Source organism: Mesoplodon densirostris, chromosome 2, assembly GCF_025265405.1.
Source record: "Mesoplodon densirostris isolate mMesDen1 chromosome 2, mMesDen1 primary haplotype, whole genome shotgun sequence".
Lineage (NCBI taxonomy): Eukaryota > Metazoa > Chordata > Mammalia > Artiodactyla > Ziphiidae > Mesoplodon > Mesoplodon densirostris.
The window spans coordinates 27,567,501-27,593,708 of NC_082662.1; the positions used below are offsets into that span (position 1 = coordinate 27,567,501).

Sequence of the window (26,208 nt, forward strand, 5' to 3'; positions counted from 1 at the left end):
CGCGAGCCCTGGAACACTTCCGCCCTGTTGTGAAGTGGGTGTCTCGGTGGGTGAGTCCGGGTGGCGGGGCGGGGGCAGCTGAGACTCAAGGCTCTAGGCTGGAGACTTAGGAGGTGGTGGTGTCACGGGGGGCTGGGGAAGGTGAGAGGGGAGAAATAAGCTTTTATGTGGGGTGGGGGTGGGGGGCGGTCAGAGGATGAAGCGTCCGGAGATGGAAAGGGTCATAGAGGGGTCGGGAATGAGGAGGGAGATAGAAGGCCCTGGGAGTGGAGGTTCTTAGAAAGGTGTGTAGGTGAGGGGACCGGGAGAGGTTCTGAAGGTGGAAGGGTCTGGAGACCTTATAGGGAAGTATAGAGGATTCTGGGGACCTACAAGAAGTGAAGGTGAGTGGGCCTGAGCATGAAGCCGGACCTTAAAAATAGTGTTCCAGCCTCTACCTGCTCATCTAAAACAAACATCTGAGTTGATACCCCCGTACACTTTCTTTAATGGTCTTGACCTCTGGAACCCTGTGGGTGGGACTGGCTATTGTGTTCCTCCCCAAACCTGCACCTCTTTCCTTCTGCCTGATGGAAGTGAATGGTACCAACATCCACTTTACCAGGCGCCCTCTGATTCCTCTTGCATTCTTCCACATCCAGGAATATTCACATCTTTCAGGTTCCTTAATGTATCTTGAGACATTTCTTTATCAGGGGTTTTGCTGAAGCCTACACCTTTTCACCTCCCCAGTTTGGACAGACACATTGTAGCTACCGTGATCTATTGAACCCAAATCAGATTTGGCCTTCTACTTAAAAAGCTTCATTAACTCCCATCACCTATGGAATTAAGTCTGAACACCTTAGCCTGACATTCAAGACCCTAATGAACTCCCTTTCCAGCCTGATCTTCGTGTTGTCAAGGTTATCCTCATATCTCGGGGAGGCTGTTTGGTTTTCCACCATTATACATGCTGTTCTGTCTGCTGAGAATACACTCCCCCACCCCCCATTCTGTGCTAAGAGAACCATTCTTTGTTCTAGAACCAACTCAAAGGTTACTTTGTTCAAGTCACCCCCCACCCCAGCTCCCACAGACGTCTTTTATTGCATTTACCACATTTGATCATAATTATCTGTGGTTTTTTTTTCTTTTTTGTCTCTTCCACTGTACTGTATGCATCTCCAGGACAGGAACAGTTTCTGCATCACCTCCATTTCCCCACTGCCCAGCCCAGAGTAGTAAGTACTTGACGTAAATCAAGTAAGTCAGTAGATGCTTGATGAATATGTGAATAAAGACCATCCAGGGTGAGCTTTGCTATACCAGGCTTGAAAACTGCTTCGTCCAGTGGATTTCCATGGGTGTGAGCTTTAGTCTTCTCCTGCCTGTCAGGGCCGTCTTTGCTGGAAGCTGATTCAGTGCCTATGGGAGTTTAAGCCAGGGGTGGCAAATACACGGACTGTGTGCTGCTACTCCGCCTCCTGTGTCTGGAAGTCACAACTCATTGGTCACAACACATACTCACATGGGATTCAGAATCCTTAGCACAGTTGACTGAAGTTGGTGCCTTAAATGAAACCAATTTGCTCTCCCTGGTTTAAGCCCGTAAGTGTAAGGTCAGGCTGCTTTAAGCAGTAGCCTGGACCGTCAGCCAAGTGAGTTTGATAGCCTTCGGGAACTCCCAGTTTCTTTCTTTTTGGAGGTCACAGACTAGTCTTGACCTTTCCCATGGGACTGGGGCAGAGCTTCTCTTCCAGCCCACTGTTCGCTGGCACCCCACTAACCATGTCCACATCCACAGGAGCCAGGATGCCCTTCAGCTTCTCTGGGTTTATGAAGGGATCCTGGCTTTGATGGCAGATCCCTCATTGCTGAGAGGAATCTGTACCCTTTCTGGGTCTTCCTGGCTATTGGAAGAGACCTTTGAGATCATTTAGCTGAAAGGTGGCAAAGTGACAGCCTATGCTGAATGAAGCCTATCATCATCCTCTATTTAATCCTTATGGTGTTTGAAACAATTTTGAGTTGGTTGCCAACATTTAGAATTGCAGAGTTCTAGCTTCTCTGGGAAAAGTTGGAAGGCCTGGGAACACTGGGCCAGTGTGCGTCCTGGTGTTCTGTGGTTGGCCGCAGTCCCCACTCCACTCGTGTACTCATTTACATTGCCTGACTCATAGCCATTTAAATTTGTAACCTTTGATTCTAGTCTCCCTGTGTCTTTGCTGTGTTCCCATCTTACTAATTGGGGAGCCTGGGGCAGCTGCTGAGTAGAGTCTGGCTGTAAGCTGCAGTCTAGATAGGCAGCTGCTGAGGTTACATGACCTGTACAAAGTCACACAGCTGGTAAAAGGCAGGAGTGGAACTGGAACCCTGATCTGCTCACTCCTGCCTTCATGTTCTTTGCACTCTCCATACCATCTTCTCGGGGGTTTGGAATACTGGCCAACCTAGAGGAGGCTCTGTGTGATGGTTAAGAAAAATGACTGGAGAAAACTGGGCTTAGATCCCAACTCTACCACTTGCTGGTTGTGGAACCTCACATGAATCTTCTTCATAGAAGCTCAGTGAATTGGGGACATAGTGAAGTCATACCTTACGGGCTGATCATATTCTAATGTCAGCACAGAAGGTGAAAATCACATTTAGCCAAAAATCACAGTCAGCTTGAAAATCCTTTGGCTAGGAGCCATTTAGAAACTAACATGCTGTCTTTTAATAAGCTAATAGCACAGCTGGGGTTTATTGGTTGAACGTTAGATGAAAGAGTTGGCTTGTGTTTAGTGACCACAATGTATGAAAGACACTCTGCTCACTCTCAGTGGAAAGAGGCTGGGGGGAGCTGAATCAATCTGGGGACCAGCAGGGTCATGGGTTTCATCACCACGTGCTCTGGAATAGACACATAGTGAATGGAACTGGCTGCACTATTTAAATTATGTCCTTTCCTTCTCTTTCTGGTGTTTGTATGTAATTTAGTGTGTGTAAGTTACAGATCAGTGTAAGTCAACTCAACGCTAATGACTCTTCAGCTGCTTGCCTGGAAGATTCAGTGAGATCATGAATGTAGAACACTTAGCACCAAGCCTGGCACTCCATGGGCACTCAATAAATGGATACTCTTGGAGGTTGCTGATCCTAGTGAGCCCCCGTATTTCTGGTAGTCTCAGGACTGAGGAATGCCGCTGTCCATTTTTCCTCTGTCAGCTCTGTGTGAAGTCTGCTTTGCTGACTATGTTGACGTCCCTCTGTGGCTAGACTGCTATTCATATTTGTCTAAGAGAGTAGCAGAAAAATCTTTCAGATTGTATTTGAAACTAACCTTTGCAACTTTCAAGTATTCCCAGAAGAAAATACCTATTATCTGAGACTCTTTGGGCCTGGTGGGGCTACTAATTGCCTGTTTTTGTTAGTGTCCACTCTGTGCAGGCGCATACACCTCTTTGCTTGCTTTATTGACTGTCTCTCTCATTAGACTGTAACTTTGATGAAGGTGGAGACTGTCTTACTCACTGTTGGCGCTTTAGCTCCCAGTACAGGGCAGGGTCCATAGTGGGACTCTGCAGATGACTGGCGAATTAGTCTTCATGTGAGACAGTGATGCAAATGTGTTTGGACTAGTGCATGATTAAGGTGTGGTTAGAAAAGAAATTTCCTGAAAGGTTAATTCTTTAGCTCAATGTAAGTTATGGACCTTCCATAGCCCATTAGGCTTTTGATGTACCCGATTTACCATTTTAATAAAAGGCAAAATTTCCGATGGCCCTGCTATTTATTGGACACTGGGTTGGGCACTGTGGATACAGAAATGGGTAAGATACAGTAGTGGCTCTAGCAATACAATCTAATGGGACTTTCAGAAGTAAGAACAGGTAACTACAATAGTGTCAGGTAACACCTATGTTAGAGGTACGTGCCAAGTGCTTTGGGCACACAGGATGAGGGGGGTGATTTTTGGAGAGTGGGGATGGGAGCTGGGCATGACAAGGGCATGTCAAGAAACCCTTAACAGGTGAGGTGACATTGAGCTGGTAGCTGAAGGACAAGCAGGAAATTGCCAGGTGGTCCTGAGTTGTGTTCCTAGCCTCTCCCTATGTGTGTGGAGGTCCTTGGGACAAGCCTTTATTTTTCATCACCCTTGCCTGTTTGCAGACAGTCCAGTCAGATGGCCTAAAATCAAAGTATCACCCTCCCTCCATTCTCAATTCAGCTGTGTCATTCCCACTTGGAAGCAGCTAGTAGCCTCCTGTGAGTAGGCGTTTCTAATGTTATCTATATCTGTTGGGAGTGACGCAGAGAGCTCATTTTTCCAGATAACCCAGCATGAGTGTCCTCAGAGTCTTCATCGTGTAAAAGAAGCAATCCCCAGGCGTTCACTCAACAAGCATTTACTGAGAGCCTCCTGTGTTTAGTGCACCTTGCTTATTGTGGGGTGGCGGAGGGGAGGGGTGTGAAAAAAAAAGAGTGAGCTATATTCCTTGCCCTCAGTGAGGCTGTGATCTTTCTGGGGACACACATGTGTACACACAGCCCTCTAGTACAATGTAGAACATGGAAAGTGTCACAGAGATGGAAATAAAGAGAAAAGAATTCCTTTTGACATCAGCAAGAAGGTCATTCTCTGTTTTTTAATCTAGAAATTGATTAATTATAATCCTTGCTTCATGACCCATCAGGTGACCATTATTTCACTGTTTATTGAGTTACCAGGTGACCATTATTTCACTGTTTATTGAGTGCTTCCTCTGTGTGTGGAGTGCTGTGCTAGGTCCCTTAGGAAGCGTATGATCTAGTGGGTAAGATAATTACAATAAAGTATATGATGAGGGTAATGGTAGAGAACACCTAAGGTGGCATGGGAGCATGTGGCTGAGGATTAAATCTTGTTTCAGGGCACAGGGAGGGCTGCTTGGAAAAAGTACAATTTCAGCCGACAGCTACATGAAGAAAGGGACGAGACTGTTCCCAAAGAAGACGGTGGTGTGTGGGAGGGTTCAGAGGGCACCCCGTTGCAGGAGCTACGAGCTGTGCCTGAAACACCCTGCCAAGTGGGAGCGTGGTCAAGAGATGAGGTGGAGACTTGGGCAAGGCTTGCCCTTTATCCTGAGGGCAATGGGAGGTCAGTGGAGGGTGTTTAGCCAGGAAGTGACATGGTCAGATTTTGATCTCATCTGGTTGTGTGAAGAATGAATCAGGGGTTGGGGTGAGGGGAGTGACGGCAGGGACATGAGTTAGGGGGCTGATCAAGTGAAAGCATGTTTTTTTGGACAAGGAGGTGACACTGGCTGGGGATGGAGATGCTGAGAAGGCCAAGAAGACCCAGCTTGGTGATGAATGGATGTGGGGAATTTGGAAAAATATGATGACCACGTTTCTGGCATGGGTACCTTGATGGAAGGTGGTGCCTTCACTGGATGGAGAGCTCCAGAAGAGGGAAAGGTTTTCAAGAGAAAATGATGAATTCAGTTTTTGACCCATTGAGTTGGAGGTGCCTAAGAAAGAGTCAAGTGGAAATGCCTCGTAGGTGGTTGGACTTTGGAGTCTGGAGACAGGTCTCGGCTGGAGTTTTGGGAGTCATCAGTTTAGAGATGGTGAAAAATGGCAAATGGGTGGGATGACCAAGGGAGAGTGTAGAGTGAGGGATTTTGCAAGGAGAGCACTCTTAGAGGAAAGCTTAAGGCCCAGGAAGAAAGACCTTATTGAGGGGGCGACATTTGGAATGCAACTTGAGGGAAGGTCAGACTTGGGACACATGTAGAGGGAGGAGGGCTGGGCTGGGACCAATCATGGCAGCCTTGATGCCCAGCTAAGACATTTAGGGTGTCCCAGAGGATTTAATACTGTGCTGTCTTCCTCCAAGGTGTGCTGGCTGCTGGTTTGGTGGCAGATTGTGGACTAACTTCCTGCTTACGGGAAAGGGTGTTTCTTAGCAGTCCCACCCCATGCAAAGCAGTGGAAGGTGTGTGGGGAGTGGGGAAGGTGAGGCTCCTGGTCCTCTTGCTCACACTGTCCCTTGTCTTTCTGCCTTCAGAGCCTGGGGGAGCGTTTCCTCTCTCAGGAGCCCCTTGAGGACACACTACAGATGCAGGAAGACGCTGGACAAGGACGGCCAGCTGAAAGGAGGCGTCCAGGAGAGACCATGGCTGTAGCCCTGGAAGCCCGGGCCCAGGCCTCCCCACTACCAGAGCCTGAAGAACTCTTGATTGTCAAGCTGGAGGAGGACTCAGGGAGACCAGACTCCCAACCCCGGGAGAAGGACCATGACCCTGTCCCTGGCCCCGAGGCCTCCCGCCAGCGCTTCAGGCAGTTCCGGTACAGGGATGCGGCAGGACCCCACGAGGCCTTCAGCCAGCTCTGGGCACTCTGCTGTCACTGGCTGAGGCCGGAGATCCGCCTCAAAGAGCAGATACTGGAGTTGCTGGTGCTGGAGCAGTTCCTGACTATCTTACCCAGGGAGGTCCAGGCCTGGGTACAGGCACGCCACCCTGAGAGCGGCGAGGAGGCGGTGGCCCTGGTGGAGGATTGGCACCGAGAGGCGCGGGCCGCAGGACAGCGGGTGAGGCAAATAGTCTGTTCTCCAAGGAACAGGTCAGGCAAGGTAGTGGGGCTGCAGCTAGGCTGATAATTGCCAAAACCACAATAATAATATTATCAAGCATCTGAGATTTATTGAACACTGCCATGTACCAGGCACTGTTCTAAGTGCTTTCCATGTATTAACTCATTTAATCCTGTCACCAGTTAAACGAGATAGATACTGTTAGCCTAATTTTACCCATGAGGAAACTGAAGCAAGGGAGAGAAAGGTAGTTGGCTCAAGGTCACTGGCTGCTAGATGTTAGAGGCAGGATTTGAATTCAGGCAGTCTGATTCTGAAGCCAGGATTTGTAACCACTGCTCTAAGCTGCCTCTCAGTACCATATTCACAGTACATTTAATTTGTATTGTGTTTTATACTTAACAGAATCTTTTTACATATGTGATCTCTTTGGATGCCTACAGCAGTAATGTAGGTAGACAGAAATAGCATTATTGTCCTCATCTTATAGATTAAACTAAGGCCCCCAAAGTCAGGTGGCTCACAAGGCTCCATCAGTATGAACCAGAGCATAAACCCAGATCCTTAGGTTCCAAGTTCATTGTTCTTTTTACTACATGAGAGATACCTTATCTGCAAACCATGGGAATTGAAATATCTCTGAGTCACGAGGCTCAAACGAGATATTAACTGACATTTATTGAGCACTCACTGTGCATCAGGCACTGTTCTAAGCTTTCTGTATGTATTGCTCATCTATCTAATCAACCCAGCAACCCAATAAGGTAGGTGCTGTTATCATGGCCAGTTTTTCAAATGGTTCAACAGACCCAGGTAAGTAACCTGTCCAAATTTATAGAAGTTGTAGAGCTGAGATAAGGGAAAGTATTATGGATTTAACATTCACAGTTTATACAATTTGCAAGGGACCCTGAAAGCCCATGATAATAATTAATAATTTTGCTACAACACAAATTTTGAATCCTGCTTCGAAGCTGGTACTTGTAGAACAAGCCCTTCAGCCGGCTGTGGGCTGAGCCAGCCACGTAGAACCTTCATCTCAACATACCCTTGGTGCTTCCACTTCTTATATAGTCAGTAATTCTTGTGATATTATACTTAATCACATTTCTTTGGGGGAAATCATAGGTTTGAGGACATATCTCTGTGCACAGTAGGGGTTTTCTGTACATTGTAAAAAGTAAAGCTCTATAGAGATGTGAGACTAGGGGCCAGAAAGATTTAAGGTCTGTGGCTTCGCTTTTTGGATTCCTTTACAAACTGATTGAAGATACAGAAAGCATAATATTTAAAGTTAGGGACTTAAATATGAGAGAGTATACCTTCTTTTAATATATTACTGCACCCTCCCAGATTATTTCTTTTAAAGAAACCAGCTATTTGTTTTAAGTGACAGTGAAGAAACATATGGACGTCTTAGGGCTTCAGAGCTAGAAGATGAAGAACTTGAAACCCGGAGATGAGAATTGTCTTAAATCAAGGTCTTTATAATTCTTCATCTGTACAATGAGAGGTTTGGACTAGACCAGAAGTTCTCAAATTATACCCCTGTGAACTGAGCAAAGGTTGAACTGCATCTAAAATTGAAAAAAAAAAAAAAAAAAAGGGTAACAGAATCTTCTCTATAATGTGTTTTTTTCTCCTGTGACTTTTATTTTCATTTTTTAACTTTTCTAACTGCTCCTGAGTACTCACAAGTGTCAAAACAAATGGATAAGTAGCAGAGAAGCTTGTTTTTTCCCCCTAGGCACATATGTTGTAGCTTGTGATCTTACATTGCAAGGTTGGTTACAGTCTCTGCAGGTAAAATTTTTCCAGGTCTTAGTAATGGAATAAAATACATTAACTATGTTCCTCAAAGAGAACCATCACCTGAAAAGGGCTGCTGCCTAAATGGCCTCTAAAATATTTTCCTTAAAAAAATCTTTCAGCTTTGCTATTTTGTGATTTTGAGCTTGTTTATTCTGTCATCACCCTCTTGCACAGCCCCTCTCCCCATCAGGTTAAAAAAAAAGAAAAAAAGAAAAAGCTAATTTTTAGAGCAATTTTAGTTCGGTGGCAAAATTGAACAGAAAGTACAGAGTTCTGGGCTTCCCTGGTGGCACAGTTGTTAAGAATCCGCCTGTCAGTGCAAGGGACACAGGTTCAAGCCCTGGCCCGGGAAGATCCCACGTGCCACGGAGCAACTAAGCCCGTGTGCCACAACTACTGAGCCTGCGTGCCACAACTACTGAAGCCCGTGCGCCTAGAGCCCGTGCTCCGCAACAAGAGAAGCCACTGCAATGAGAAGCACGGGCACTGCAACGAAGAGTAGCCCCCGCTCGCCGCAACTAGAGAAAGCCCGCAGGCAGCAACGAAGACCCAACACAGCCAAAAACAAATAAGTAAATAAATAAATAAATTTATATTTTTAAAAAAGTACAGAGTTCTTATTCACCCCCTGACCCACACATGCACAGCCTCTCCCACTGTCAGCGTCCCCTACCACAGTGGTACATATGTTACAATCCCTGAACATTGTCATCACCCACAGTCCATGTTTATGTTAGGGTTCACTCTGGGTGCTGTGCATTCTATGGATGTGGACAAATGTATAACGGTATGTGTCCACCATTATTGTATTGTACAGAATAGTTTCACTGCCCTAAAAATCATCTGTGCTCTACCTAGTCATCCCTCCTTTGCCCCTAATTTCTGGCAACCACAAAGCCACAGATCTTTTTACTATCTTCATAGTTTTGCCTTTTCCAGAATGTCATATAGTTGGAATCATACAGTGTATAGCCTTTTCAGATTGGCTTTTTTTCAATTTGTAATGTGCGTTAAGGTTCCTCCATGCCTTTTCGTGGCTTGATAGCTCATTTCTTCTCAGTGCTGAATAATATTCCATTGTCTGGATGTACCATGGTTTATTTGTCCATTCACCTACTCAAGGACCTCTTGGTTGCTTCTAAGTTTTGGCAATTATGAATAAAGTGCCCATACACATCCATGTGCAGGTTTTAGTGTGGTGCACAGGCATTTCTGATGGATTCTTTTTTTTAATTGAAGTACGGTTGATTTACAATGTGTTAATTTCTGCTCTACAGCAAAGTGACTCAGTTATACATATATATATGTTCTTTTTAATATTCTTTTCCATTATGGTTTATCACAGGATACTGAATATAGTTCCCTGTGCTATACCATAGGACCTTGTTGTTTATCCATTCTATATATAATAGTTTGCATCTGCTGACCCCAAACTCCCAGTCCATCTCTCCCCCAAGCCCCCTCCCTTTGGCAACCACAAGTCTGTTCTTTATGTCTGTGAGTCTGTTTCTGTTTCGTAGATAGGTTCATTTATGTCATATTTTAGATTCCACATATAAGTAATATTGTATGGTATTTGTCTTTCTCTTTCTAACTTACTTCACTTAGTATGATAATCTCTAGTTGCATCCATGTTGCTGCAGATGGCATTATTTCATTCTTTTTTATGGCTGAGTAGTATTCCAGTGTATATATGTACCACATTTGATGGATTCTTAATTCACCTTACCCCAACCAATATCCTACTGAATTTTTGCCTCCTGATTGTCACTTGAATCTACTTCTTTCTGTGTCTACAATGACCATCCATAGAATAAGAATCTTTGCTTAGGTGTAGCAATAGTTGGAGGAGCTAGGGCTGGGAGTGAGGATTATTGTTGGGTCTAGTCCACAGTACTTCTGTGGGTTATAAGATTGTAACTATAACAAGGTTATTTTTATCTTGAACACAAAGTTATTATTTTCTTAAAATGTTGATAAACAGGTGTTTCTGTGAACCACACAGGACATTGGTGGGTCCCCTCACTGGGAATGGCTTTTGATGATCATGGCCCATTCTTATATATCTTCTCAAAGATAAAATTCCTCTCTGTGAGAGCGGATTTGAGTTTTCAGATTGGCCAAAAGATTTTTGGAGTGAAGTTTGGCAAACTCAATAATAAAGTTTGATGAATATGGATATTATTTTGGGTAAAAAAAATAAGGTTTAGGGTGGGCTTCCCTGGTGGTGCAGTGGTTGAGAGTCCGCCTGCAGATGCAGGGGACACGGATTCATGCCCCGGTCCGGGAGGATTCCACATTCCGCGGAGCGGCTGGGCCCGTGAGCCATGGCCGCTGAGCCTGCGCGTCCGGAGCCTTGCTCTGCAATGGGAGAGACCACAACAGTGAGAGGCCTGCGTACCGCAAAAAAAAAAAAAAAAAAGGTTCAGGGCAATGTATATATATAGTTGCTATCTTTTGTGTAAAAATGGGGAAAAATAAGAATATATATTTACAGCTGCGTGTATATAAAGAAACTTGAAAGGATGCAGAAGAACTGTGTTTACCTGTGATGAGGAGTCCAGGAACATACTGGGCAGGTGGAATGGAGACAGGTGGGGATGGGTATTCTCACTGATTATATCCTTGTGTATATTTTCTGTTTTTGAACCATGTGAGTATTGAAAATGCCTATTGAAAAAATTGTAATACTTTATTTTAAAGTTAGGTGTTTCTATGACACAATGAGATTGTTCTATTGTTGGGCTTTTAGGGCCAAGAAATAACATCTCAACCACTACCTCTGAATTTGGAACCAATTGAGAGAGAGATAAGAAATTAGCTTTATGATTGATAGAGCTGAATTGGGTAATGTTATCTCTTAATTGATTATTTCCTTTTATTATATGTATATTCTCCATATCTCTGAGTGCTTTTTTGCCTAAACTTCTACATTGAAATTCTGTTTTCTTTTTGCGTTACAGTGCCTTATCTCTGCGTATCTTTCTGTTTCGAGATCAGGTGTGCCTTGCTGAAACAGCACATTCTTTCATTTCATTTTAAAATTCCATCTACAATTCTTTGAATTTTCTTTGCCTTTCAGCAGGAATATTTAGAGCAATTACATTTAGAGTTATAGTTGTATCTGCTTTTATGCTTCCTTTTGACTTTTAACATATACCTGATTAACTTTTATCTTTTTAATGTCACAAGAATTTTACATAATTTATCTTGTTATGATTCAAAAATGTTTTGAGTAATAGTGGCCTCATTTAGACACTTGTATAGCCTTTCTGTGTGGAATAGAAAGTACTCATTTGGTGGTTTAAATGCTGGTATGTTTACTGAAGTTAGTCTGATGGCTTTGTTGTCAAACGTTAAGCCATATTTGGTTTTTAAAAAGAGCCTGTTAACCTCTGAACCACAGCTGTACTCAAAAGAGCATTCCCTGCCCTACCAGTTATTGAACTTATGGTTGGGAATTTTGGCTGTCTGTGTGTAGGAACTGGAACTGTGTGCAGAAGAGACCAGGTCCTTAAAGACAATGAAGGAATCTCAGAGCTTCCAGCTGTGGCCAGCAGATCACTGGTCCGAGGGACAGTCCCAGAAGCAGTGTGTGAAGAATCCATATCCTGACATTCCCAAGCATCTTGACACCAAGATGACAGCACAGCCCTTGAAAGAGAGTGGTGAGTACCAAGAGTCAGGGACCATCAGGGAAGAGGGGTAAGGGGTGGGGGGTGAGGAAGTGTGCCTGAGGAGGTATATGCAGAATTCAAGGCAAGGGCTACAATAGTGTCTGATGGACACCCTGAGAAGTAAGAAGATGAAGCTCCCAATGGTGTTAGCATACCCCACTGTAGCTGAATCATGTAGCAGGTTCAGGCTGGGCCTGGGGCAGGCTGGTGATTGTAGGAGTTCAGGGCTGACACCTCACACATGGCAACTTAGGAGCTAGATACTCTAGAAGGAAAGAAAGTGGAAGTCTGCACTGGCTACAGGAATAGTCTCAGTTTGATCCAAGCAAGGCTTTAGCAAAGCTGGACCTGAGAGGGAGGTGGTTTTTTGAGAACCAGAGCTTGGGTTTCAGAGATATTTTCTCCTCCTCAGCTGTTCTCACTCCCCGAGTCCCTACTCTACCAAAGATGGGGAGCATTGGAGATTGGGAGGTGACAGTGGAGTCCCAGGTAACCTGCTGTTTGTTCCTCCTTTCCTGTCATTACTTCTCCTGTGCCCTTGCCCTGCTCCTCTCTTCTCTCTCTGCCCTGCTGTCGGGTGCAGGGTGCGAGCCCCTGCCCCTCATCCCCCGTCCACTGGGCCTCTCCTGGGTCAAGCTGCTCCTTAGGATGCTAGCCTCACACATGGTATCGCTGTGTCCATTATATTTCCTGGGGCCTGGTGGGACTCCCAGGCTGTTTTGAAGGGTCAGTGACATTTGAGGTCCTTCTGTTGTACATCCCGCAGGAAGCCCTGGGTCCCGGCAGACACGCTGAGAGGGAGTTCTGCAAGGACCCCCCAGGAGACAGCTGTGGGAATGGCCTGCCCCTGGGTAAGGAAACAGTGCCCTCTGGATAAGATACGGTCGGGTTTCCGGTACACTCAGTTCCCAAGGAGTGTTTCGTCACTCCCTAAGACTCATGGCTCTGTGAAGTCTCTGGAATTTCAGACCTAGGGAGAAGACGTGCTCTTTGTGGCCAGCACTGTGGCAGCAGGCAGGGGGTGTGGGGAGTGGATTTCTGGGCCGGCAGGCTGGCTGCCAAGAGCCTGCCCTCTCAGCGCTCATTATCTTATATTTCCTCAGTACATTCACTACCATCCCAGGGCTGCGCCCAGCCTGCTGGCCAAGAAACCCAGTCTTTTCAGCATCAAACAAGGTCCATCTCTCGGGGCAGAGTCAAGTGAACTAAGCCCAGGAGACTGACGTGTTTAAACCACAATGAGAAATAAATATCACGGGGCTCAAAATACTTGAAGCCCATATGACCAGCACAGACCCCTTTCTCTTTAGGCACATTTTCACAGGAAGTCAAACAATAATGAACATTTCCCCATGGAGCCTGGGATCAGTAAGAGGAGAGTTAGACGTGAGAGTGGGATAAGGTAGAGAGACAGTGGCGGGTCTGACTCACGCCAGTAAAGTAAGACACTAGGAGCTGTTGGCTACTTGCTGGGCAGTGTATCCTTTTTACACACAATGAAAAATGTGCCCTTTTTACACATGATATCTGGGGAAAATAGTGTTCAATGGAACAACCTTTGGGAAATGCTGAACTAGAGAATCCTTAAGCCTCTTTTAGCTCTAAACTCTTTCATCTAGTTTTCTTCAAATATTTATTTTAATTAAAGCCTTCCTATTTGCTGGGGTTGGGAGCTATTGGGACATCTGTCCTTTAAACACAGCTAAGTGTTTTGAGAAATATGGAAATTTATTTTCTCACAGTATTGGAAGTCCAGAGGAGGGTGTGCTCCAACCACAGTACAAATTGGCTCGGCAACTTCACAGCGGACCTGGGTTCTTTCTTTCTGTCTGCTCTGCCATTCTTTGTATTAGCTTCATATTAAAGCTATTTTTTGTCATAGGCAAAAGGTAGATGCCAGTGGCATTTGAGACCTCGAGTTCCTAGCAAGAGAGACTCACACCACACACAACCTTTCCTCCAACTGTTAACTTTATTCTGATTTGGCTAATTTAGGGCATGTGCCCATCTGTGAACCAGTAACAGTCACTCTTTTGCATGATGTATTTCATAACACCAACAAAAAAGCAGATGAACAAAGCATACAGGTCAATATATTTCTGATGAGGTTACCTCTAGTTACCTCTCCCTTTCTTTCCAGACCTCTTAAGGGATTAGCTTGGGAATTTCTCTTTAGTTTCTTGCAGGCAAATGTTTCAAGGACTTCTTAGACAAACGCTTTGCTCAACAGATAATTTCTACTTAATCATGTCTCTTCTTCCTTTTGTATAGGAGTTCCAGTTTCAAAACCAACCATCATCTCCCAGCAAGAGCAAGGACCAGAATTTTGGGGTCCAAGACTTGTAAATTCTGGACAAAAGAACCCTTCAGATTACAGCTGGGATACTGAGCAAACAAAACCAGTTCAGGCATTGGCCTGGAGGGATTCCAAGGCCTGGGAAGAACGATATCAGTGGGACATGGAGGATGTGAAAGTATCAGGTGTGCACTGGAGCTATGAGGAGACTAAGACTTTCCTGGCAATTTTGAGTGAGTCTCCTTTTTCTGAAAAACTCCGGACTTGTCACCAGAACCGCCAGGTGTACCGGGCCATTGCAGAGCGGCTGAGGGCACAGGGCTTCCTGCGGACCCTGGAGCAGTGTCGCTACAGAGTCAAAAACCTCCTACGGAATTACCGGAAAGCCAAGAGCAGCCACCCGCCGGGGACCTGCCCCTTCTATGAGGAGCTGGAGGCCCTGGTGAGGGCTCGGACGGCCATCAGAGCCTCAGATGGCCCAGGAGAGGCTGTGGCTCTCCCCAGGCTGGGGGACAGTGATGTGGAGGTGGATGAGCAGGAGGAAGGGGGCTGGGAACCTGAGGAAACAACTGACGACTGTAATGGTGATGAAAGTCACCTGGCCACTGAAGAGTTCGTCCATGGACCCAGGATTCCAGGGGGCCCAACTCTGCTCCAGAGTCGTATTGGTAAGAACATTGGGGCTTAGTCGGATCCAGATTCCAACCCTCTTACCAACCAAACCTCTGCTCTCTAGTTCAGGGCACAGTCTGGAGTGATGCTGCTAGAGTAGGTCATCCTCAAGCTCCTCTTCTCTCTCCTATGATCAGTTCTGCTTGTTTGAGTTTTCTTAGTTATAGAAGCAAACACTTAATTTTTTTAAAATTTTTGTACAATTTTTAAAGGTTACTTTCCATTTACAGTTATTACAAAATTATTGGCTATATTCCCCATGTTGTGCAATACATCCTTGAGCTTATCTTACACCTAATAGTTTGTACCTCCCATTCCCCACCCCTATATTTGCCCCTCCCCACTGGTAACTACTAGTTTGCTCTCTTGTATCTGTGAGTCTGCTTCTTTTTTGTTATATTCACTAGTTGTATTTTTGAGATTCCACGTATAAGTGATAACATGCAGTATTTATCTTTCTCTGTCTTAACTTATTTCACTTAGCATAATGCTCTCCAAGTCCATTCACGTTGCTGCAAATGGCAAAATTTTGTTCATTTTTATGGCTGAGTAGTATTCCATTGTATATATATATTCCACATCTTCTTTACCCATTCATCTGTTGACAGACACTTAGGTCATTTCCATGTCTTTGCAATTATAAATAGTTCTGCTATGAGTATTGGGGTGCATGTATCTTTTCAAATTAGTTTCTTTGTTTTTTTGGATATATACCCAGGAATGGAATTGCTGGGTCACATGGTAGTTCTGTTTTTAGTTTTTTGAGACACTTCCATACTGTTCCACAGTGGCTGCACCAATTTACATTCCCACCAACAGTGTACACTAGGGTTCCCTTTTTTCCACATCCTCGCCAACATTTGTTATTTGTAGACTATTTGATACTAACCATTCTGACAGGTGTGAGGTGATATCTCATTATAGCTTTGATTTGCATTTCCCTGATGATTAGCGATATTGAGCATCTTTTCATGTGCATGTTGGCCACCTGCATTTCTTCTTTGGAAAAATGTCTATTCAGTTTTTCTAAGCATTTTTTAAATTATTTGCTATTTTGACCTATGCTTTTTTATATATGTTGGATATTAATCCCTTATTGGTCATATCATTTGCAAATATTTTCTCGCATTCAGTAGTTTGTCTTTTCTTTTTGTTGGTGGTTTCCTTTGCTGTGCAAAAAGAAGCAAACACTTTTAAAACCTTAAGTGACCTTAAAGAGCTAATTCAGTATTTCCCAGAGTGTGTTACCGGTAGTATGGAGATGATCATAAGTGTTACCTGAGTGAACTTTTAATTCTAATGTGTATGAGCACATCAACAGGTGATTTCACAAATAGTAAATTTAGGTAAAGAAAGATGTTGAGTGAAATATTTAATAGATATAGCAGAAATCATGACAGTATATACTTGAACAACTGATGCTAGGGAAACACCCAGTCCCTGTAAAAGTGGAAATACAGAAGCCCAAGCTGTGAAGTGTCGAGACCAGAGCCCAGGGATCCCACCTCCAATTTTATTTGGTTTTCCCTCCACCATGCTGCCTCCCTGGCTGCATCATTTAGGTGCAGAGGAAATGAAAATAGACCACCTCCTTTTCTTTCTTCCACAAAAGAGGAAAGGGATCCTCAGTTAGACTCTATTGCAAGATTATCTGGAGTCCACTCATGTCTTTAGGGATTCTCAGTTCCCATGTTCATTAAAAAGGCAATTCAGGGCCTCCCTGGTGGCGCAGTGGTTGGGAGTCCGCCTGCCGATGCAGGGGATACGGGTTCGAGCCCCGGTCTGGGAGGATCCCATATGCCGCGGAGCGGCTGGGCCCGTGAGCCATGGCCGCTGGGCCTGCGCATCCGGAGCCTGTGCTCCGCAACGGGAGAGGCCACAACAGTGAGAGGCCCACATACCGCAAAAAGAAAAAAAAAAAAAAAAAGGCAATTCATAAAGTAAGTAGAGAGGAAACTTGTACAAGCCTCTTAAATAGCCTAATCCACCAGCAGGCAGACAACAGAAGCAAGAAGAACTACAGTCCTTCAGCCTGTGGAACAAAGACCACATTCACAGAAAGATAGACAAGATGAAAAGGCAGAGGGTTATGTACCAGATGAAGGAACCAGATAAACCCCCAGAAAAACAACTAAATGAAGTGGAGATAGGCAACCTTCCAGAAAAAGAATTCAGAATAATGATAGTGAAGATGATCCAGGACCTCAGAAAAAGAATGGAGGCAAAGATCGAGAAGATGCAAGAACTGTTTAACAAAGACCTAGAAGAATTAAAGAACAAACAAACAGAGATGAACAATACAAAAACTGAAATGAAAAATACACTAGAAGGAACCAGTAGCAGAATAACTGAGGCAGAGGAATGGAAGTGACCTGGAAGACAAAGTGGTGGAATTCACTGCTGTGGAACAGAATAAAGAAAAAAGAATGAAAAGAAACGAAGACAGCCTAAGAGACCTCTGGGACAACATTAAATGCAACAACATTCGCATTATAGGGGTCCCAGAAGGAGAAGAGAGAGAGAAAGGACCTGAGAAAATATTTGAAGAGATTATAGTCAAAAACTTCCCTAACATGGGAAAGGAAATAGCCACCCAAGTCAAGGAAGCGCAGAGAGTCCCATACAGGATAAACCCAAGGAGAAACACGCCAAGACACATAGTAATCAAATTGGCAAAAATTAAAGACAAAGAAAAATTATTGAAAGCAGCAAGGGAAAAACGACAAATAACATACAAGGGAACTCCCATAAAGTTAACAGCTGATTTCTCAGCAGAGACTGTACAAGCCAGAAGGGAGTGGCATGACATACTTAAAGTGATGAAAGGGAAGAACCTAGAACCAAGATTACTCTATGTGGCATGGATCTCATTCAGATTCGATGGAGAAATCAAAAGCTTTACAGACAAGCAAAGGCTAGGAATCAAAAGCTTTACAGACAAGTGAAAGCTAAGAGAATTCAGCACCACCAAACCAGCTCTACAACAAATGCAAAATGAACTTCTCTAAGTGGGAAACACAAGAGAAGAAAAGGGCCTATAAACACAAACCCAAAACAATTATGAAAATGGTAATAGGAACATACATATCGATAATTACCTTAAACGTGAATGGATTAAATACTCCCACCAAAAGACACAGGCTCACTGAATGGATACAAAAGCAAGACCCATATACATGCTGTCTACCATCGACCCACTTCAGACCTAGGGACACATACAGACTGAAAGTGAGGGAATGGAAAAAGATATTTGATGCAAATGGAAATCAAAAGAAAGCTGGAGTGGCAATACTCGTATCAGACAAAATAGACTTTAAAATAAAGAATGTTACAAGGGACAAGGAAGGACGCTACATAATGATCAAGGGATCAATCCAAGAAGAAGATATCACAAATATAAATATATATGCACCCAACATAGGAGCACCTCAATACATAAGGCAACTGCTAACAGCTATAAAAGAGGAAGTCGACAATAACACAATAATAGTGGGGGACTTTAACACCTCACTTACACCAATGGACAGATCATCCAAACAGAAAATTAATAAGGAAACACAAGCTTTAAATGACACAATAGACCAGATAGATTTAATTGATATTTATAGGACATTGCATCCAAAAACAGCAGATTACACTTTCTTCTCAAGTGCATACGGAATATTCTCCAGGATTGATCACATCTTGGGTCACAAATCAAGCCTCAGTAAATGTAAGAAAATTGAAATCATATCAAGCATCTTTTCTGACCACAACACTATGAGATTAGAAATCAATTAAGGGAAAAAAACATAAAAAACACAAACACATGGAGGCTAAACAATACATTACTAAATAACCAAGAGATCACTGAAAAAATCAAAGAGGAAGTCAAAAAATACCTAGAAACAAATGACAATGAAAATACGACAATCCAAAACCTATGGGATGCAGCAAAAGCAGTTCTAAGAGGGAAGTTTATAGCAATACAATCCTACCTCAAGAGTCAGCAAACATCTCAAATAAACAATCTAACCTTCCAACTAAAAGAACTAGAGAAAGAACAAACAAAACCCAAAGTTAGCAGAAGGAAAGAAGGAAGGAAAAGAAGAAGGAAGGAAAGAAATCATAAAGATCAGAGCAGAAATAAATGAAATAGAAACCAAGAAAATAGCAAAGATCAATAAAACTAAAAGCTTGTTCTTTGAGAAGAAAAACAAAATTGATAAACCATTAGACTCATCAAGAAAAAGAGGGAGAGGACTCAAATCATTAAAATTAGAAATGAAAAAGGAGGAGTTACAACAGACACCACAGAAATACAAAGCATCCTAAGAGATTACTACAAGCAACTCTATGCCAATAAAATGGACAACCTGGAAGAAATGGACAAAATTCTTAGAAAGGTGTAACCTTCCAAGACTGAACCAGGAAGAAATAGAAAATATGAACAGACCAATCACAAGTAATGAAATTGAAGCTGTTATTAAAAATCTTCCAACAAACAAAAGTCCAGGACCAGATGGCTTCACAGGTGAATTCTGTCAAACATTTAGATGTTCTGTCAAACATCCTTCTCAAACTCTTCCAAAAAATTGCAGAGGAAGGAACACTCCCCAGCTCATTCTATGAGACCACCATCACCCTGATACCGAAACCAGAGAAAGATATCACAAATAAAGAAAATTACAGACCAATATCACTGATGAATATAGATGGAAAAATCCTCAACAAAATACTAGCAAACAGAATCCAACAACACGTTAAAAGGATCATACACCATGATCAAGTGGGATTTATCCCAGGGATGCATGGATTCTTCAGTATATGCAAATCAATCAATGTAATACACCACGTTAACAAATTGAAAAAGAAAAGCCGTATGATCATCACAATAGATGCAGAAAAAGCTTTTGACAAAATTCAACACCGATTTATGATAAAAATTCTCCAGAAAGTGGGCATAGAGGGAACCTACCTCAACATAATAAAGGCCATATACGACAAACCCACAGCAAACATCATTCTCAATGGTGAAAAACTGAAAGCATTTCCTCTAAGATCAGGAGCAAGACAAGGATGTCCACTCTCACCACTATTATTCAACATAGTTTTGAAGTCCTAGCCATGGCAATCAGAGAAGATAAAGAAATAAAAGGAATACAAATTGGAAAAGAAGAAGTAAAACTTTCACTGTTTGCAGATGACATGATACTATACATAAAGAATCTTAAATATGCCACCAGCAAACTACTAGAGCTAATCAATGAATTTGGTAAAGTCACAGTATACAAAATTAATGCAGAAAAATCTCTTGCATTCCTGTACACTAATGATGAAAAATGTGAAAGAGAAATTAAGGAAGCACTTCCATTTACAATTGCAGCAAAAAGAATAAAATACCTAGGAATAAACCTACCTAGGGAGACAAAAGACCTGTCTGCAGAAAACTATAAGACACTGTTGAAAGAAATTAAAGATGATACCAACAGATGGACAGATATACCATGTTCTTGGATTGGAAGAATCAATATTGTGAAAATGACTATACTACTCAAATCAATCTATAGATTCAATGCAATCCCTATCAAATTACCAAGAGCATCTTTTACAGAACCAGAACAAAAAAATCTTAAAATTTGTATGGAGACACAAAAGACCCCGAATAGCCAAAGCGGTCTTGAAGGAAAAAAATGGAACTGGAGGAATCAGGCTCTTGGACTTCAGACTATACTACAAAGCTACAGTAATCAAGACAATATGGTACTGGCACAAAAACAGAAATATAGATCAATAGAACTGGATAGAAAGCCCAGAGATAAACCCACACACCTATGGTCAACTAAAATATGACAAAGTAGGCAAGGATATACAATGGCGAAAAGACAGTCTCTTCAATAAGTGGTGCTGGGAAAATTGTACAGCTACATGTAAAAGAATGAAATTAGAGCACTCCCTAACACCATACACAAAAATAAACTCAAAATGGATTAGAGACCTAAATGTAAGACCGGATGCTATAAAACTCTTAGAGGAAAACATAGTAAGAACGCTCTTTGACATAAATCACAGCAAGGTCTCTTTTGATCCACCTCGTAGAGTAATGGAAATAAAAACAAAAATAAATAAATGGGACCTAATGAAAGTTAAAAGTTTTTACATAGCAAAGGATACTACAAATAAGATGAAAAGACAACCCTCAGAATGGGAGAAAATATTTGCAAATGAATCAATGGACAAAGGATTAATCTCCAAGATACATAAACAGCTCATGCAGCTCAATATTAAAAAAACAAATAACCCAATCCAAAAATGGGCAGAAGACCTAAATAGACATTTCTCCAAAGAAGACATACAGATGGCCAAGAAGCACATGAAAAGCTGCTCAACATCATTGATTATTAGGGAAATGCAAATCAAAACTACAATGAGGTATCACCTCACACCATTTAGAATGGGCATCATCAAAAAATCTACAAACAACAAATGCTGGAGAGGGTGTGGAGAAAAGGGAACCCTCTTGCCCTGTTGGTGGGAATATAAATTGATACAGCCAGTATGGAGAACAGTATGGAGGTTTCTTAAAAAACTAAAAATGGAATTACCATATGACCCAGCAATCCCACTACTGGGCATATACCCAGAGAAAACCATAATTCAAAAAGACACATGCACCTCAATGTTCATTGCAACACTATTTACAATAGCCAGGACATGGAAGCAACCTAAATGCCCATCTACAGATGAAGGGATAAAGAAGATGTGGTACATATATACAATGGAATATTACTCAGCCATAAAAAGGAATGAAATTGGGTCATTTGTAGAGATGTGGATGGATCTAGAGACTGTCATACAGAGTGAAGTAAGTCAGAAAGAGAAAAACAAATATCGTATATTAACGCATATATGTGGAACCTAGAAAAATGGTACAGATGAACTGGTTTGCAGGGCAGAAATTGAGACACAGATGCAGAGAACAAACGTATGGACACCAAGGGGGGAAAGTGGTGGTGGTGGAGGTGGTGGTGGGATGAATTGGGAGAGTGGGATTGACATGTATACACTAATATGTATCAAATGGATAACTAATAAGAACCTGGTGTATAAAATAATAAATAAAAGTTTTAAAAACCACCCCCCCAATAAATAAATAAACAAACAAACAAACAAATAAATAAATAAAGTAGAGCACATGTATTGAATGGGTATAGAGACAGTGTCTTGTATCTCAGTTACAGGCCTTTCCTTGAACCAATCAGCTGAAGCCAGGAACGTGGGTCAACTGGTATAATATGGCCACTTAAATCCTCCCCTTTAGCCAAGACTCTTAAATGTTAATAGAGTCTCTTAGAAGGGGGTGGGGATGGGAAGCCCTGGCACAGCCTTGAGAAACAAGGGTATATTCTTTGCTGGTGTGCCAGGCACCTGGGCGATTTCCAAAGTGCCTAGGTGTTTAGCAGGGCAGGTGAACCCAATCCCTGATGACCTAGGCAAATCTCATCAAATCTCTCAATTCTGAACTCTTCACTCCTGACAGCAGGTGTGCACTGGGGCTACGAGGAGACCAAGGCCTTCCTGACCATTCTCAGTGAGTCCCCATTCTCTGAGAAGCTTCGCACTTGTCACCAGAACAGCCAGGTGTACCGGGCCATTGCAGAGCGGCTGTGCGCACAGGGCTTCCTGCGGACCCTGGAGCAGTGTCGCTACAGATTCAAAAACCTCCTTCGAAGCTACCGAAAAGCCAAGAGCAGCCACCCACCTGGGACCTGCCCCTTCTATGAGGAGCTGGACTCGCTGATGAGGGCTCGGACTGCGGTTCGAGACATGGGGACCAGCAAGGAGGCAGTGGGTCTTCCTACTTCTGGGGAGAGTGGTACCCAGATTGTCAACCAGGAGGCCTGGGATGAAATGGCAGGTGAAGATGCCGTCAGATCTCCAACCCCAGGTCCTAAAACCCCAGACACTGGTAAGCTTGGGTTAATTAGATGTCCACAAAATCTGCAAGCATGCAGAGAGAGTATGGAAGCCAGACTCATTTCTTTTCTCTGAACTAAAAGTGAGAATGAAATTGAATAAGTTAAGGATTTGTGCTTTGCTGAGATTATCCAGTCTCTAGCTTAGTGTAATCCCCTAAATAAGAAAAGCAGTCAGTCTAGATTTTACTTGGATTCATCTGGGCAGTTATAGAGTTTATTCAATCTCATATGACATAGGCTGTACTGAATGTACCAGGAGAAGAAAGTGTTCATTGTTCAGTAGTGGGATAGGGTAGCTGGCCAGGGAGACTGACAGCTGGCTGCTTGGGCTGGGGCTTATGGCTCCCTTGGTGGAGTTAGCATGTCCTAAACTCTGTTCCTAAGCTTTACAGGTCAGAAATGCATGTGTGCGCTGAAACTTGATCAATTTCATGTTAGTCACATTTATAAGCTGTGAGATATAAAATATAAGTACAAATTCATGTTAGCCAAATTCACAAGACACAAGATCCAGATGTATAAATAGACACTAACTAATGAATGCATTTCTGTCCATTCTTTCAGGTTTTGAGATGAGGCATGAGGATGAAGACCAGATTTCAGAGCAGGACATTTTTGAAGATTTGCCTGGAGGCTTATCAAAGTGTACTGCAGAGGATGATTGCTACCCTCATGATTGGGGGGAAGACAGTGAAAATGAAAACGAAGGTAAAGGGCAGTGGGGAAATCCATCCCAGGATCAGTGGGAAGAATGTTCTTCTGAAGAGGACTTAGAAAAACTCATCGATCATCAAGGCCTGTACCTTGCAGAGAAACCCTTCAAGTGTGACACGTGCGTGAAAAGGTTCAGCCGGAATTCGCAGTTAATCGCCCACCAGCGGATACACACAGGTGAGAGGCCCTACAAATGCCTTGAATGTGGGAAAAGCTTTAGTGACCGCTCCAACTTCAATACCCATCAGAGAATCCACACTGGAGAGAAGCCCTACAAATGCCTTGAATGTGGGAAAAGCTTTAGTGACCACTCCAATCTCATCACCCACCAGAGAACGCACACGAGGGTAAAGCCCTATAAATGTGGGGAATGTTGGGAAAGCTTCGCCCAGAGCTCAAACCTTCTGAAACATCAGAGAATCTACTTGGGAGGAAATCCTGATCACTGTGGTGAGCCTGGGAAAAACTCTGGCCACAGCCCATCCTTTAGTGCTCACTGGAGGAACTCAACAGGGGAGACATTTCCGGAACAAACTCAAAGTGCCAGTAAGAACTTGAATTCTCCCGGAGTGCAAAGCACCAACTCAGGGGATAAACTTTATCAGTGTTCCGAATGTGGAAGAAGCTTCTCCAAGAGTTCTGCCCTCATCAGTCACCAAAGAATCCACACGGGAGAGAAACCATATGGATGTGCCGAATGTGGGAAAAGCTTCAGTAAGAGCTCCACGCTGGCCAACCACCAGCGAACCCACACTGGGGAGAAGCCGTATGAGTGTGCGGACTGTGGGAAATGCTTCGGGGAGCGTTCCAAGCTCATCACACACCAGAGGGTGCACACAGGAGAGAAGCCCTACAGATGCCTCGAGTGTGGGAAGTTCTTCCGTGACCGTTCCAACCTCATTACCCACCAGAGAATCCACACAGGAGAGAAGCCTTATAAGTGCAGAGAGTGTGGGAAATGCTTTAACCAGAGCTCCAGTCTTATTATTCACCAGAGAATCCACACTGGGGAGAAACCCTACAAGTGTACGGAGTGCGGCAAAGATTTCAACAACAGCTCCCACTTCAGTGCCCACAGGAGAACCCATGCAGGAGGGAAGTCATCATAGGAGACAAAAGAGAAAAACATATATTTAAATCTCCCAAGATCCTAAGACGTATGCTAGAAAGAAACTGTCCCAATTTTTAAGATTAGCGTGTACCTGGGGAACTTACCTTGGTACATGAAGGCACTTTTCTTAAGTGTAATGTGTTTTTTCTCCTGCAAAAAACCCCACACAATCCTCAGGCTGCTCTTATATTTGCTGTCGTGTAAGAGCTTTATCAGTGTTTGAGCCAGACTGGTAAATGAGGGGATTAGAGGTAAATCAGTGATCCTGAACAGTGATTCTAGACCTTGCTGTGCCTTCACACCATCCACATGTACACACGCCCCATCGGTGTACGTTGGCAAATTCTCATATGTGGCCATTTTCCATTGGGGCGTAACCTCCTGGGAGAACTTTGAGACTCTCCAGTGATGGGGGCATAATTGAGAATCAGTGGCCTAGAGCAGGCCACCATGAGCTTATCAAAGGGTAGAAACAACAGTGACATCATTATTACATCATTATTAATAATAGCAAAAGTAGCCAGCATCTATCGAGCTCTTCAGCAGGCTCTGTGCTAAGCACTTTGTATACATCATCTCATTTACTCCTCACAGCAGCCCCAGGAGGTACTAATATTTTCCCCATTTCCCAGAAGAGAGAAGTGACTTGCTTGGGTCACACATCTGAAAATGGCAGAGGCAGGATTCAACCAGCTCTGTCTAGGGCCTGAGGTGCTCTCACCGCTTCACTGAATCTCCTTTTGCATTGGGGCAGGTAACTCAGGTGCCAAAGCACTTTGTAGACCACATTTTCTGTTAAAATTCCCTATGAATTCTGTTTTTAACAAATATGGGCATTGAGAATCCCAAAAGATTGAAGGACTGGGGGTGTTCACAGTTGGCAGTGTGCTTTGAGCAAGGCTGAGCTCTCATCAGAGCACTTGATGTGAATTCCCATCTTCACAATGATATGGGTGAGAGACAGAGGTGAGTTGAGATTGGGAACAATATGTAGCCAAAGTGATGTTTCTTCCAATGAGATACAGTTTTGGCTAAGGAAATGGGGTTTTTAAGAATTTCCCTTTTTCTCAGGGGGTCAGCCCTGCTTCTTGTTAGACTTGGCTGGATCGTAGGTTGAACCTTAAGAAACCTGGGCTCTCTGGCCAGTGCTCACTCACCCTGGTGTGTTGGCCCCCTGGCCCTTTCCCTCCAGGCACAGCAGAAGCTTTGCACCAAGGCTGAGGCAGAAGGGGGGGTGGAAGGAGCGGTGTGTGTGGCGTGCCGCGGAGGGGGCTTTGAAGGCTATTGCTTAGTCCAGGTTCACGGTGCACTCTTACTCTAAGCCATCTCGGCCCAGACCTACCCAGTGCTGTCTAAATGTTGGCCGTAAAGACCTGCCTCCAGCTCCAACAGGCTCAATCAGAAAGGTTCACACAGGATGGTTTCCT

At 43.5% G+C, this 26,208-nt stretch overlaps 1 protein-coding gene across 7 annotated transcripts; it reads left to right on the forward strand.

The window, feature by feature from the left end:
- Positions 1 to 7: 7 nt before the first annotated feature.
- On the forward strand, positions 8 to 26,120 carry ZSCAN20 (zinc finger and SCAN domain containing 20). 7 transcript variants are annotated; one of them, XM_060089440.1, is made up of 8 exons: positions 8 to 50; positions 6,014 to 6,538; positions 11,835 to 12,021; positions 12,443 to 12,519; positions 12,797 to 12,881; positions 14,302 to 14,994; positions 22,518 to 22,946; positions 23,521 to 26,120. In XM_060089440.1, the coding sequence occupies exons 2-8, from the start codon at positions 6,065 to 6,067 to the stop codon at positions 24,777 to 24,779; spliced, it is 3,204 nt and encodes a 1,067-aa protein (XP_059945423.1). In that variant the 5' UTR covers positions 8 to 50; positions 6,014 to 6,064; the 3' UTR covers positions 24,780 to 26,120. The 7 variants fall into 7 exon arrangements, with proteins under 7 accessions (XP_059945423.1, XP_059945426.1, XP_059945424.1 ...); XM_060089443.1 differs by having other exon boundaries at positions 33 to 46; XM_060089441.1 differs by lacking the exon at positions 8 to 50 and adding an exon at positions 1,176 to 1,223.
- Positions 26,121 to 26,208: the final 88 nt, after the last annotated feature.

Coding starts and splice junctions, on each gene's coding strand:
- ZSCAN20 (XM_060089438.1), top strand. CDS start 5,496: ATGCCTCGTAGGTGGTTGGACTTTGGAGTCTGGAGACAG. Junction 6,539..11,834: donor CGCGGGCCGCAGGACAGCGG/GTGAGGCAAATA, acceptor GTCTGTGTGTAG/GAACTGGAACTGTGTGCAGA. Junction 14,995..22,517: donor TCTGCTCCAGAGTCGTATTG/GTAAGAACATTG, acceptor CACTCCTGACAG/CAGGTGTGCACTGGGGCTAC.